This window comes from Juglans microcarpa x Juglans regia, chromosome 1D (genome assembly GCF_004785595.1).
Source record: "Juglans microcarpa x Juglans regia isolate MS1-56 chromosome 1D, Jm3101_v1.0, whole genome shotgun sequence".
Lineage (NCBI taxonomy): Eukaryota > Viridiplantae > Streptophyta > Magnoliopsida > Fagales > Juglandaceae > Juglans > Juglans microcarpa x Juglans regia.
In genome coordinates, this window is record NC_054594.1 from 28,774,737 (window position 1) to 28,790,844 (window position 16,108).

At 39.6% G+C, this 16,108-nt stretch overlaps 1 protein-coding gene and 1 pseudogene across 1 annotated transcript; both read left to right on the forward strand.

Annotated features, from left to right (window-relative positions):
* The first annotated feature begins 5,012 nt into the window (after positions 1-5,012).
* LOC121246331 (plant cysteine oxidase 1-like) lies at positions 5,013-5,835 on the forward strand. Its single transcript, XM_041144450.1, has 3 exons — positions 5,013-5,166; positions 5,339-5,542; positions 5,729-5,835. The coding sequence occupies exons 1-3, from the start codon at positions 5,022-5,024 to the stop codon at positions 5,833-5,835; spliced, it is 456 nt and encodes a 151-aa protein (XP_041000384.1). The 5' UTR covers positions 5,013-5,021.
* Positions 5,836-6,023: 188 nt separating this feature from the next.
* On the forward strand, positions 6,024-15,491 carry LOC121246338 (annotated as a pseudogene).
* The last annotated feature ends 617 nt before the right edge of the window (positions 15,492-16,108 follow it).

The following is a 16,108-nucleotide window of genomic DNA, read 5'->3' on the forward strand; positions in this document are numbered from 1 at the left end:
TAGAAACGGGCGGCAAGCCCAATCTAAATTGATACTCTTAGTTTCTATTAATTTTGCAATTTTGTTTTAAGGATATATTATTTGAACCAAACAGGAACAACCATACCAAGCTTAACTTCAATTGAATTTATGTTATTAAGTTCTACATATTTTAATATTATCAAGCAAATAAGAAAAAGATCAAAACTAATAGTTTTAATATTAATCCCAAAACAAATTACTAAAATTTGAAAAATAAAAAAAAATCTGAGAAGGTCTTGATCTTCAAGTCTTTTGCCAATTTTAAATGACTATAACTTGAGGATGGGTCATTTTTACTGACAATCTTTTTTTTTTTAAATATTATTGTGATTTCTTTGTGAAAATATATAAAAATACTTATACATTTAGAACTTGTACCAAATGGGGTGTTTCCCTTTACGAAAGACCCATGCGACCTCGGCCCAGAAATCCAGCCCGATGGGGTTTTTATCCAAGCAAGGAACAAAATGTCAACCAGGGAAAGGTGCTATCTAGTCGACAAGACAGCTTGACCTAACACAACTTCGGCTGCCCTCGAGAACAGAATGTGCACAGGTTGCATGGGAAACACAGATGACTTTCGATTCATCGGCATCAGACCATCACCAACTCGTATAAATAGGATTCAGGGTTAGGGAACCACTCCACATTAATGACGTTGTTAATTAAGTCACATGCCACAATTATGAAGTCGACACAAAGTCACGCCACATTAAAGAGAGTCTGACAGCAAATACAAAAAAGGGAAATACAGACTTTGTGGAAAAGACTATTTGCACCCTCCTAGGCATGGTATAAATAGCTAATCCTAGGTACAAGGAGGCTCTTTGATCCTTAGAATCTCTAACTTATTTACTACACTTTAAGAATATTTATTGACTTTGGCATCGGAGATTCCCCGACCCCAAGGTTGCCCTCTTGAAGCCATATTATATTCTTCTTTGTGCAGGGCTCGTTATCGAAAACTTGAGTTGTTGGAGCTTGGCCCAAGGGTGTACGAAACACAACGGAGTCAGGCCGATCAGGCTTGAATCCCGCAGAGCCACCACCAAGCACTCAAGATGACTTGTCGACCGTGGAAAATGACAACAGAGTTAGGGCATAATAAGCAAAAGGGTGAGAACAAGAAAAGGAGATGGGGGACCCGTCAGCGGAGGATTGGCAAGGAGACCCATCTGTAAAGTTCGCCCTCATAAGGTGGGTTCATTCCCTCTAGGACTGTGGCCAAGGCCACTCGGGATTAAATCTACCCCGAGAGCGTCGTGTCGCCGCAAAGACACGTCACGAGAAGGAAAGTTGCCCATGTTCATAGCCCGAAGGTCACGTTGGGGGTTCTGAAGAAGGAAGGTTTTCATCCACTACAAGCCTTCATCATACCCGAACCTCCATGCATCGTCGCGAACTCCCCAGACATTAGATAACTCATTTCACAGACTACAAATGGTTGCTTCCCAGCCCTTGAGCACCAACTGGTTCATTGTTAGGGTGGTCTCCGCATCTTTTCTTCTCTGCCTTTCCTCCTCCAAACCCTTCCTCTTCGTCGCCATCAACTCGGTAGACTCTTTGACCTTAGAGTCGAGTCGGCTGATCTTCCAACCATCTGTGTCCCGTTGCCGACAAACCTCCAGAACGTCAGCCTGCAATTGCTCCAATTCTGATTGACATTGGTCTAAAGATTGCTGCAATATCTCCCTAGCCTCACAAGATAGCAAGGCCTCAATGCAGAGTTGACCGACCTGCCCTTGGGAACTGACCAGGTCGACTAAGGCTCCTTTAGCCACCTCCCTCTTAGAGGCCACATTGTCCATGGACGCATGTACCTTAGAGTGAAGGTCTTGGTTCTCTCTCCCCAGCTCCACTAGGCTATCCACATGGAAGGTGGCTAGACGTTCCAACCCCTACAACCAAAGGCCATTAAAAAAAAAAAAAAGGAAGAAGGAAGAAAAGATGGAAAGAAAAAGAAGAGGGGCTGGCGAATAAAGTTTAGCCTGGTAAGTAATCTCTTGACCTTCCCCTCTGCACTATAAAGACGACCGATATGGCCGCGCAGCGTGGTCGCCTGAAGGTCCGTATGAACTTCTCCAGCCACTCCCCCATCGACATTAGGTACATCGGGATCGACGACTCCCACGCTGGGAACCTCGTCCGCCATCCCCTCGACACCACTAGGGAAGGCAGTTTAGGCTATAGGAATCACGCCGACCACTGCTCTTTTAACCAACGGGGCTGTGATTGACATCGTCTCTCCATGCTCTCTTGGGTGTGTAGGGAGATGAAACACCAACACGGAGGGGCCTCTAGAGGGATTGGAAGCGTTATCAGAAGGGATACTGCAGGGTCTTTTCCCCTTCCCCACGATTGGCGGGCTCGAAAAGCAATTAGGAATTTGCACAGCGGTTGGATCCAAGGAGATCCCTGCATTTGAATCCTGGTTGGCAGGAGGAACCAAGTATCGACAAAGGCTATCCTCCGACAACAAAGCCTTCGAATACACGTCGTTTGGATGCACCGCCACCCAGGACAAGACGATCCCAAGTCTCACCTTCTCATGGGAATTCAGTTCGGGGTGGTGGATCGAGGCGTCAAATACAGTGCCCCAGTTGGCACAGACATAGAACAACCTCCTAATGGCCTGCCCGGCAGAATACTCCCACCCGTCGACTGGCAAAAAGAACTTGTTGTTGTATCCCTTCACCACCTTATGCCGCCTCTCTATCCAGGCCAATTCCTGAATAGGTTGGAAGTTGTAGATATGCTGACCCTTTTGCACTAAATTCTGAGTAATGAAGAATTTGCGAGCCATAAGGTAAGGATAATCCGACCCAGCCTCCTCCAAGGCACGACACCAGATGACACAACACGAGACCAAGATCCTCCATGCAATAGGAATGAGCTGAGCGAGAGCCAGTTCAAAGAAATCTTATACTCCATGCACTAGCAGGCAAATCAATAACCTTAGGCCGCAGGAGAACATGGCGGGGTATACTACAACTCTATTGTCATAGCTTTCTTGATCCATTTCTCCACCAATAGGAGAAGGCACTGCAAGCTCTAGCTTTGAAGGGATCCTATAGGTCGCCTTCAGTTCCTCCAATTCCTCAAAGTAACTGTCGACCACCATGAAAATTCTGTAAAATCATATGTAAGGGAATCATCACGGGTGGCAGCAGCTTGGATAGCACCAAAGGGCACTGCGCGAGCACCAGGATGCAAAGACATCTTCGGAGCCATAAGGTGCGGAAGAGATTTATGAAACACTTAGGAAGAAAGGTAAGAAGATGAAATCACGGAATAATAGAACAAAAGTAGAGAATAGGGTGGGCTACTTAACTGGAGGGGAAATCCTTATATATATAAGGCAGGGTGACGATTCCATTATCAAGGCATCATAACTTCGCCAATCTCACACGTGTCCCACTCAAGTACCAAGATCCCTTGATTAATGCAATTGTTGTAAAACGTATCCCCTGGAATGACGTGCGAATTAATGACTACAGAACACGAAGACGTGGTGACAAAGTCGGAGAGGCACCATACAATGCAAAGACGTGGCTAACGTTGTGTTGCCATGTGAGCAGAATATAGGAGATCACTCAGCATGCGGCCAAGCGGGCTGAGAACTTGATTAGGCATAAGGACAAAGGAAATAAAAGAAATTGCTCCCGGACCTGTCCAGAAAGAATTGGCTAGGTAACTGTAAGGAAAATTTTTCCCTTAGGAAAGGCCTATGGGATCTCGGCCCAGAAATCCACCCCAATGGGTTTTTTATCTAAGCAAGGAACGAAATGTCAACCAGGAAAAGGCACTGTCTGGATTCATCGGCATCAGACCATCAACGACTCGTATAAATCAGTTTGAGGGTCAGGAAACCACTCCACATTAATGGCGCTGGTAATTAAATCACATGCCACAATTATGAAACAGACAAAAAGCCATGCCACATTAAAGAGAGTCTGGCAGCAGATACAGAGAATGAAATATAGACTTTGTGGAAAAGACTATCTGCACCCTCCCCAGACATAGTATAAATAGCTGATCCCAAGTATAAGGAAGCTCTCTGATCCCTAGACTCTTTTACTTATTTACTACACTCGAAAAATATTTACTGACTTTGGTATCGGAGGTTTTCCGGTCCCAAGGCTTCCCTCTCAAAGCCGCATTATATTCTTCTTTGTGCATGACTCGTTATCGAAGACTTGAGTTGTTGGAGTTTGGCCCAAGGGTGTGTGAAACATGACATTAACAAATCAAGCTTAACTTCAATTGAATTTATGTTATTAAGTTCTATATATTTTAAAAGAATCGAGCAAATAAGAAAAAAATCACTAATAGTTTTAATATTTATCCCAAAACAAATTACTAAAATTTGAAAAATATAAAAAGATCTGAGAATGTGTTGATCTTCAAGTCTTTTACCAATATTAAATGACTATAACTTGAGGAGGGGCATTTTTATTGACAATCTTTTTTTTTTTTTAAATATTATTGTGATTTTTTTGTGGAAATATATAAAAATGCTTGTACATTTCAAACTTGTACCTAAAATTACTCACACACACACACACACACATAATATGAATAGGAAAATCACCATTTGCGGTGGGATGAACAAATTCTATAGGTAGACTAGGTTGCCTTGTATGGATTAAGATCTCCTTAATTTTTTGTTCAAACTTGAAGGTTTTCAAATGAGAGAAAAATTAACATGTAAAGTAGACCCTATAACATTTACTATTCACAAAATATTTATATGGGCAACACTAAATATTGTATGACTTAATTCATGTGTCTATCTCTCTCACTTGAGATCTTAAAACTTGAACTAAAAATTGAGAATCTTTTTCTACTTCAATCTTTGGCACGTTCTCTATGGATATATATCTCTTATATATTAAAAGCCGCTATCTGAGATGAACAAAAATTAATAGTGTTTTTTGTTTGACACTTTTTGTTTCACTTATGCCCTTGTGTGACTGAGTGTTATTTGGATTTTTGAGCAGATGGGCATGTTTTGCTTCCCAGCAGGCGGGGTGCTTCCTCTTCATGATCACCCTGGGATGACTGTCTTGACCAAACTCCTTTATGGATTTGTTTATGTCAAAGCTTACGATTGGGTGAAAGTGATGAATTCTGGCTGCCAAACGTGTAAGAAACCAATTAAGAATCATACATTCTGCAATAACATTACCATTTTCATTTTTTACGCTCTGTCGACATCTACCTGCTTCCAAAATGCATGAGTTTCCTGTTTAACTTGAGTGAATTAACCTGGTGTCTGGTGAGAAACATTGACATCATATTAAAATGGTAGGTGCAGTTGGATTGACATCCAAGGCGGTAGATGGCATTTTCAAGGCGCCATGTGAAGCTTTTGTCCTCTTTCCAAGAAGCGGTGGTAACATTCATTCTTTCACTGCGCTGACTCCTTGTGCTATCTTGGATGTGTTATCTCCACCATATTCTGAAGAGCTTGGAAGACCTTCCACTTATTTCTCGGACTTCCACATCCCATCACTGCCTGGTAATTACATAATAAGCGTATTCACGATTAGTAGGAAAAAAATTTCCAATTTCAAAGTACTTATTTCATGTATCTAACTTTCTCCAACTTGAAGCTCCAAATTTGAGTAGATCGAGTAGACTCTTCACTCGTACAGTACGTGCATATTAAAGTATAATTCGTTTGTTTTCGTTGTGGCACGTACAGGCTATGCTATGCTCGAGGAAAAGGACCTACCAGACGATCTAGACAATCTAGTGAACAAAAAGCACAAAAATTATGTGTTTTATTCTTTAGTTGGTCCTATGGTGTGATGTCATCCCTAGCTGACCGAATATGATCTCTATTTTTTGTGTTCCTTGTGCACTTGCATCGTTTATTTAGTTCTTTAGGGACCAAATTTGCTTCTTCTTCGTTGGGTTCTTCACATCTGGTTTGTTCTACAGTTCCGTGCTATGACATTGTTAGGGTGAGGGGATGTTTTGGCCGGTTGATGGGAGGGATGGAGGCCAGAATTCTTGCTCCTGCTTCTTACCCGTCAATTGCAGGGATTTCGGATGAGAGGTCTAAAGACGAAGAAAAGCTTTCTCTCTCATGGTGTATTTTTTGGTTGTTCTTCTTTGTTTTTATTGCCTACGCATTGTGGGTATGGTGCATTGTGCGATGTTGGCTTGGTCGGCTGCTGGTGGGAGGGGTAGAGATAGGCTTCTGGAGGGCAAACTAGCGACAAAAATTTGGGAGAAAAAATTCTATGTTCTTAGTTCATCAAGCTTGTTCTTCTTCGTTCTCACTCTCAAATTTAAGGTTGGCAATCTGTTTAAACAACAAGTCTGTGTTATCCATTCAGCGTCTTCTGGATTAGAGATTCTCAACATTTTCGAGGGATAGTGGAATTGGTCATCCCTTTCAAGAGTAGTTTTTGGGCTGAGAATATGATAAGAAAAATCCCTACAAAGGCCTCCAGGATCGTTCTCACGACTCGGTCTCAAATCCCTTACTACACCCAGTTTGTGGTCTCTGACGACATGCACTTACCCTGAAAAGTATTTTGTTGGAATAATTCATCTGTCTCTCTCTTTCTCTCTCTCTCTCTCTCTCTCTCTCTCTCTCTCATTTGCTATGTGAACTGAAGGGATTGGAATGGTGGAACATGTTGTGTTCAAAGGTGAGTAACAAAGTTTTGACCTCTAAAGTGGAAGTTAGCGAGCCGTCTCAGGAGGGAGATTGGGTTAGAGTGCAATAAAACGGAAAATTTAAGGTAGTATTTACGAGTAATGGAGTCAATAAGGAAAAGTTTAAGTCTTGGAGTTTTGTATTTTCAACGAGTGTTTTCTTTATGTCTCGAACCTCTCCTTATGCCTTTTTTTCTTATGTTTCTTTTGGTTAGATAAAAAAAGAAAAAAAAAAAAATAGTGTTTAGGCTAGCTTGTCAAATTTGGTCACCGTCCATGAATTGAATTCCGAGTCTCTTTTATTCTATTAGATCTTCCATATATGTTGATATTTAACTCAAACAAGACCCAAATGTGTAAACTTAGGTTAATTTGAGATTGACTAGATAGATCATCGAATTTCGCATGGCTTGTGTGATTTTAATGTGCTTCTTTTTTTCTTGTCCTTCTCAATCTTTCTTGCTACCTTGTATCAACTCTTTTTGGGAATCATAATTTTACACAGTTGATTTATGAGATATGCTTTGTGATAATTTCTTCTGTCAACTTGGATTAGGATACACTTGAACTGGTTTGTTTATATTCTCTACTTATCCTCATGGAATCAATTTTGAATTTATAATTCCGATGATAACTTGGCCAGCTCTTTGGTGAAGAACCTGATTAAGTTCAGAAAGCTGTTCATGAATGGAGAATTTGTTGATTCTATAATATGAATGGAGAATTTGTTATGAATGGAGAATTTGTTCACAAAGCTGTTCATTCTGTTCATGAATAGAGAATTTGTTGATTCTATAATATGTCTCATCAGTTTAGTACTACTTGTTTTTGTTATGTTTTCAAATATCCTTTCTCACTCCTCTTTCATTTTTTTAGATAATTTATGTAATTTTAATTACCTCAAAATAAGAAACAGAACATCCAAGAAAGCATATATTTTTTGTGCTTGGCAGAACAAAACATTAAAAAGTTTTATGAAATACATTGTACTATAGTGGAGATATAGATTAGGAAAAAGCCAAGTCATATATATGTTTTCCATGCACAATAATTTTTATTTTTTATTTTTGCAATTAATAGATGAAAATTTACCATTTTCTCATTTTGTCGAGGCTGAGGTAATGTTAGACAACCCCTTTTTTAACTTTTCACCATTGAAATAGGAAAAATGTTTGAGACAATCGATCCAAGAACAAGAGAGGTGTTAGCCAAGATTGCAAAAGAAGACAAAGAAGATGTTGATTTAGCAGTGAATGATGCACGTCGGGCTTTCAACCACAATCCATGGACACGTTTGCTTGGCTCTCTGTATGTACATGTTCCAACCTCTAAGTTAAACAATATTGTTCTAGAATGATTTAATCATTCATGATGGGTAAAACAATTTACCAAGAAGCTAAAATAAGTTATTACTGTTTTTTTCTTTATCTTAATTGTTGTAGGAGAGAGGGAGAATAATGATAAAATTTGTGGATTTGCTTGAGGAAAATGCAGAGGAACAATCTACCTTGGAAACAGTTAATGGTGGTAAATTGTTCAGTATGAATAAGGTCGTTGACATTCCTTAGGCAGCAAGTTCTTTTCGTTACTATGCTAGTGCAGCTCATAAAATACATTGAGGTAATAAAAATGTCAATAAACTTCATGGTTATACTTTGCAAGAACCTATTGGTATCATAGGACATATCATTCTCTAGAATGTCTCTTTGATTATGTTCTTTTTTAAGGTTAGCCCTACTTTAGCTGCCTTAGCAGCTGGTGCACCATGGCTGTCAAGCCTACTGAGCAAACTCCTCTAAAGCTCTATTTTATGCTCATCTTGCAAAGCTAGCAAGTTTGTGTTACTACTTCATTCATTGTTCATATTGCAATGTGGCTCATAGACATAGTCGCTGGCCACTTTCATTTGGTTTTTATGAGGTCAAACTGGTATTTTTGTTTATTTTACCTTTTATTTTTCTCTTTTCAAAGTTGGTATCTATAATGGAGTGCTCAATGTTGTAAGTGGATTAGGATCAATCGTAGGACTGGCACTAGCTCTCACATGGATATTAATGCAGTAATTGTTGTTTTTGTTTGTTTATTCGTTGAATGGTTGCCTTGTTCATTTTAGTATTTTGAGAAAATGTCTTTACCAACTTCATTGCCTAATTTTTGTGTGATATTGAATCTTTTGTATGCTTGCACACATTATTTCAGGTTAATTTCACTGGTTCCACAAAAGTAGGACATAAAGTAATGCAAATGTCAGTTACAAGTAATTTGAAAGTTGTTTCACTTGAATTAGGAGGCAAGTTGCCCCCATAATTTTTAACAATGTCGATATTAATATAGTTGTTGATCTTTCTCTCTTTGATATCCTATATAACAAGGTGTTTTTTTTTTTCTTTATTTTTTGCTTTCTTCTGATAGACATGCAATTCAGATGTATTCTTTCTCCAAAGAGAAAAAATGTAGTTTTAATGACATTTCTTTTTATTGGTAAACAAATTTTTATTGATCATAAGAGTAGGCATAAGCCCAAGTATACGAGACATATACAAGAGCAATGCCTAGGCCTGCTAGTTTAGAGATACAAAGAATTCATGAAAATTCATGTCATGAAAATCAATTACAATTGACCAATGGAGTAAAGTATTGAAAAACAAATTTCAAAGCACATCCATCAATTGCTTTTTCTCTTCAAAGCTTCTTGCATTCCGCTCCCTCCAAATGCACCACTATAGACATATAAGTGTCATCTTCTATATGGATGCAATTTGAGAGTTGCCCCAAATACCTCTCCAAGAAGCTAGAAGGTCATATACCCTTTCCGGCATCACTCAAGCTAACCTCAATCGAGTACAGACTTCATTTCATAAGATCATGACAATCTCACAATGTAGTAGTAGGTGGTCAATGGACTCTCCGCTATTCTTGCACATTAGCACCAATCCATAACTATAATACCGTGTTTCATCAGGTTGTTCGTAGTAATAATATTTACCAAAGAAGCCGTCATACAAAAAATGCTGTCTTTAAAAGTGCCTTTGTCTTTCAGATGCTCTTCCATGGGAACGAATATGTGTTGTAACGGTTTAGTAGAAAGAGCGGGACATGAATAGGGGCACCTATAGATCTTGTCTTCCCCTCCCCCAGACAAACGAGTGGAGTACACTAGGTCAACGAACATCGAAAAGTCATCCATTTCTCGGTCTTATGCATCTCTAAGGAAAGTAATATTCCATTGAGGAAGGTCATTGGAGATGATAAATAAATCCGCAATTGATGCTTCTTTCCTTCTTGCTAAGCCATAAACTTGTGGAGAACTTCCTTGAGTGCCCGATCATCACACCATATACCAAGCTAAAATTTTACCTTCAATCCGTTTCCAAAATTGAATCGAGTATGTGCTACATATGTGGTCCACCCTCATCTTATATGTTTCCATAGCCTAACTCCATAAGGCCCACGCACCTCATTAGAACACCATCCTCCCTATGATTTACTGTGCTTCAAAGCAATGATGGTTCACCACAAGGCCTCCCGTTTGTGGTGATATCTCCATAACCATTTGCCAAGCAAAACTTTATTGAAATATTTCGAATTTTGAATTCCCAAACCTCATTCTTTGATGGGAGAGAAAATTGTGGCCCATTTCACCAAGTTGAACTTAAACTCATCATTTATCCCTCCCCATAGGAAATCACGTTGAGTTTCTCCATGCAATGAGCCACCTTTGCGGGGAGTGAAAATAATGAGACGAAATACTTTGGTAAGTTAGAAAGAGTGCTTTTGATTAAAGTCAACCGACCCCCTTTGGATAAGTACATCCGCTTCCAACTAGCTAATTTCCTCTCCATTTTTTTCAGCACATCATTTCACATGAATTTTGATTTGAACGCTGTACCCAATGGGAGGCCTAGATATTTCATGGGCAGCTGAGATATCTTACAATACAAGATGGACGCCATACTCTCCACATTGGGCACATAGCCCACTGACATTATCACTGATATAGCCAAATTCACCTTCAACCCTGACACGACTTGAATGCATAATAGGAGAGCCTTCAAAACTTGAATTTGCTTATGTTTGGTCCACAAAAGATTAGGGTATCATCAGCAAACAATAAATGAGATATGTTGAGCGAATCTATAAATGTCTCACCCATTGAGAATCCTAATAGGAACCCGCCCGCCACAATCCCTGAAATCATCTTACTAAAAGCTTCCATCACAAAAACAAAAAGAAGCGGAGAAAGATGGTCACCTTGTCACAATCTTCGAGAACTTTTAAAAAAGCCTTTTGACCTACCATTCAATGGCAATAAGCATGGAGTAAAGGATTTTCCTGCATTTAACAATGGCATTTTAAGGCTTCAAAATCAAGTTTTCCATCATCTTGCTCAACCTATTTGCCAAGACTTTGGATAAGATTTTGTATAACCCACCCACTAGGCTAATGAGATGATAATCTTTTACCTCTCCAACGTCAAGCTTTTTAGGAATGAGTGCTATAAAAGTTGTGTTTAGACTTTTCTCGAACTGCCTACTTTTATGAAATTCATGGAAAACCCATATGATATATTCTTTAAGCACGCCCCAACAAGTCTTAAAAAAAGCCATGGAGAAACCATCCAGGCCTGTTGCTTTGTCACCCGCCATATGTTTTAATACTTGCCTGACATGTACCTCATCAAACGGTCTTTTAAGTTGTTCCATTGCCTGTGGATCAAGAACATCGAAAGCCAACCCATCAAGTCTCGGCCTCCACGGAAATTGTTCCAAAAGAAAACTTCCATAATAATTGACAATGTAATTTGTGATCTAGGTTTGGTTGGATGAGGCCACCCCATCTATCATCAATGTTTCTATAGCATTGCTTCGCCTATGCAAGTTGGCCACAGGTGGAAAAACTTGGTGCATATATCCCCTTCTTTCAACCATAATACTCACAATTTTGTTACCAAGATATTTCTTCCAAAAGAGAAATTAGTTCATTGTACACAGTCATTTGTTTTTTGAGAGCCTGCTCGGTTTCAGATAGTACCCTTTCCTCTTCCACGCCCTCCAAGCCCTTAAACTCCTCCAAGAGAACATTTTTTTTTTTTTTTGTTTTCCAAATCACCAAACACTTGTGCATTCCACACCTTCAAATCTCTTTTTCAAAGACTTTAATTTACAAGCCAAAATCTAACTAGGATTGCCATGAAATTGGTAAGAAGACCACCATTGTCGTATTTTGTCTCTAGAAATCCATCTGAATTCAACCACATGTTCTCAAACTTAAAGTACTTTGGACCTCTTCGAATGCCTCCGCAGTTCAATAGGATGCGAAGGTGGTCCAAACACAACCTAAGCAGTCTCTTTTGAATGAGGTCTGGATATTGTGCCTTTCAACTAGGTGAGATTAGAAATCTGCCAAGCCTTAACCAAGATGGATGATCTCGGTTGCTTAATTAAGTGAATGAGCCACCTGCAAAAGGAATATTTTGTAAATTTTTTTTAGAGATGAAGTTAGAAAAGTCTACCATTGGTGGGTTGAAACCGAAACTATCTGATCTTTTACTCGGAAAACGAGTGATGTTGAAATCGCTTCCAATACACCAAGGTAGGTCCCATAAGCTGCTAATACCGGCCAACTTGTCCTATAGTAAACTTTGGGCCCAGTCAAGATTAGGGCGAAAGCCCACAGATAACTATCCATGATACTCTTAAACGAGCAAGCTGCCACATAATCCCTCAAACAATCTTCCATTTTTTCCACAACTCTTTTCTCCCAAATTACTAAAATGCCCCCCGATGCTCCATTGGACTGTAAATAGTGCCAACCCACTTGACTACATCCCCACAAACTTCTAATAATACGAAGGGAAATAACTGCTAGCTTCGCTTCTTTCAAACATACAATGTCTACATTCCATTTATGAAGCTGAATTCTAACTTTATGGTGTTTATCCTACTCATTCAATCTCATTCAATTCCAAGATTAAAATTTTGGTTTCATAAAACTACCTCCTTTGCCCTTCCCTTCACTCTTCCACAGCTAGAGCATTTTTCTCTTACTCTATTATTTATTGTCTAGGTAAGTCTTTGGAGTTCTCTTGCTTTCTTCTTAGCTGATGTGAGCTCCTTGGGTGATCGATTATTCTTTCCAGCTTCCATAGCTATAAGAAGGGCTATGAACTGATCCTCAAAGTTGTCGCATAAAATCCCTACACAGTATTGAATCTCATTTGCCTTGTTTAAGACCTAAGTTGAGGCTTGGATGTTGCTGTTCTTGTTCAGATGGAGAGACAACAGTGGAGTTGGTTCTTCCCTAGCAAGCATATTCACACACCAAAGGGGCTGCCTGTGCCACCCCCATTGTCTATGCCCAGAACTAGTGTCTGCATATACTCTCATTTAGTCTCATTGAAGTCAAAGGCAACCATCGCAATGAGAGGGCTTCCCGGTGCCTCCCTGTCAGCCTCACAACCCCTCACCTCTGTTAGATCCTTGTCCCGACTCAAGAGGTCCACTATTTCCACTGTCGGCATGTTCTGGGGGTGAGTTCTCATCTGTTTGAGCTGATCCACCATTGTTTTGTGTCTCAAAAACCAACCCAACCAAGAGTCCGGCCACAGGCTCGCATTCCCCATCGGTCGATTCTATGGTGACCTCGTCAGGTGGGTGTCAGCCACTGGTAGATTTTGTGCAGTGCCAGAGGAGGACCAACCTTGAACTTAGATGGGCCTGTTGGTTTGGCCCACTATCGCAGGGCCTGATGTCCTACTAGATTGTGGACTTTCTATTTTTCTTTTTTGGTCCAAGCCTTTTTGGCTCTCCCCATGTCCACCTATGTACCTAAAGGCTTAGGTCCTGCCATATTCTGTCCCAGACCCTTCACCTGCTTACCCTTCACGGCCCAAATTTTGTTGTTAGCTCCCAATCCCACTTGAGTGCCCAATGCCTCAAGAATACAATAGGCCACTTCAAGTCCCTGATCTAGGCCCATATCTTGATCAATTCTATTTATTAAGCTCATGAGCCTTTCCCTTTCAGTTATTAGTTCCTCCTTTAGGGCTTGTTTGGAAATAGATCTAATAAGGAAGTTTTCTCAGCTACACTCCCCTTGATTATAGAGCCTTCATCCCTTTTTGTGTAAGCTCCTTTGACTGACAGTGCAATAGAGCTTTCCTCTCTACCATTCTCTCTAACAGATACACCATTATCCTTGAAATTACAACACTGCCCTTCAATTCAAAGTCTAACCTTATTCTTCTCTGTGTCAGTACTACTAGTCTACCGGTGGTACCTCTCGTGGCTGGAGCAGCACCCAATACGATCTCGACATAGGTCTTGGCGGTGGTTGTCTTCAAAGGTCGTTGGCAGGAACCTCAGCACTCCTATAATTCTCCCTTACTACGTTCACCACACCACCACACGTCTCACGAAGCTTCGTAGCCAACCTTCTCCAGCCTTTGCCTCCAACATCTTCTAGGACGATGATAATGCTTCTCCTGCCACCACCTCTATATTCCACTATGGCCAAACGTCTTCCAAAGTCATTATAGGGCCTCTGTGCAATATAAACACTGCTGCCATAAATGAAATTTTTGATAAATTCACTCTTATCATCCGATCGAGCGTATCCTTCAAAGGATTGCACAACCCAACTCGCAGTAGTGAAAATGATTACCAAGTATTTAGTCACATTCCTTCCCCTCTCTATGATGTGTAGTGCTCGACTTCCCGCATGTTCAATCTCAAATAACTTCGTTTCTATAAGGACTGCCTCCATATACTCCATCCTTAACTATTATACTTCTTATAAGATGTTAATTCGTACTAGTGTAAATTGCCATGGGAGTATATGCAGAAGAGAAATGCACATGTACGGAGAGAAAAAGTAGAGAAGAGAGTTTAATGATATTTTTATGATGGTTTTATATTAATAGGGAGAAATATGCATTACAAGTTCTCATGTTTACATTCAAGAAGGAATATATAAGGAATTTGTGAAGAAATTAGTGGAAAAGGCAAAAGTTTGAGTGGTTGGGATCATTTTGATCCTAAAGTTCAAGAAGGATCGAATCTCATGTACGAAGATGGCTAGGCTTTAATCTCTCTTTTTGTTTTTGTTCGTAGGGTACAAAGTTCCGGCCCAATCATCGCTTGTCTAAAACATTTAAATTGATAGAAGAAAAAATTTTAATTATTTGATTTATATTTTAAGAGCAAAAATAAAGCATATTTATTTTAATTGGCCCCGTTTGGATTCAGAGATGAGTTGAGATGATTTTAAATGAGTAGAATAAAATATTGTTAGAATAATATTATTTTTTAATATTATTATTGTTTTGAGATTTGAAAAAGTTAAATTATTTATAATATTTTGTGTGAGAATTTAAAAAAGTTGTAATGATGAGATGAGATGAGTTGAGGTGAGTTTTCAATTCAAACCGGGCTAGTCTTCGTATGTATAATCACTTCTTTTTCTTTTCTTTTTTTTTTTACTTGCAGGTAGATAAGAAGCAATTTGAAAAAGTTCTTTCCTACATCGAGCATGGCAAGAGAGGAGCAACACTACTAACCAGGGGCAAGCCCTTGGGTGAGAAGGATTATTTCATAGGGCCTACAATTTTCTCCAATGTATGTGTTTTTCTTTGTAAACCATGCACATGGGGGAACTTTCTTTTTAGTGGAGTTATTTTTACTCATTTCCCTTCATCTATCACTTTTATGGACAACTTGCTGGTGATTAAATAGGAAGAAATGCTGATAGCAAAGAATGAAATATTGGGACCTGTTATGGCGTTTGCCAAGTTCAGGTGAGTATCTTCCACTAAACAAACTTTAGTCAGTAAAATACAATAAGCTGGTGTGCTCACCTTGAGTGACCATACTAAAGGATCAGCAATTTACTGCTTAAATAACCAAAATGTGGAAGGATGTGTACAATTTGTATTGATAGGTGACCATGTGTTTGGGTGCCACAATTTATAATTGTTGTAGGAGACAGCTTGTTTGAGAAATTAGCTCAAAGATAAGTATGTAGTGCAGCCAAAAAAAAAAGGCTTTAGACAATACATGCTTAACTTCATTGGATTTTTTTGGGGTTATATTCCCAATTTTCCAGATATGCAGTTCTTTTAAAATCATTGATGTGTTTCTTTTGTGAAGTTCCATCTGCTGTCAAGTGTTGGTTTTGTGGTTTCGGCTTTGTTAAGTGGATCTTTGAACGTGAGTTTAGGGGTGTGTGACTTGCAATGCATGGTTAGTTAAAGTGGGTATTGTATGCGGTATGTTTATAGTGGGTTAGTGGTAGAATGTGCGGTCAGGTCATGGGCGAGGGAGTAAAGATTATGGGGTGTTTGCACTTTATGTAGCTATCTAATTAGGTGCGTTGGTGGTAGGCTTTCGCCTGAAGAGGATCTTGTTTTTATTTTTTG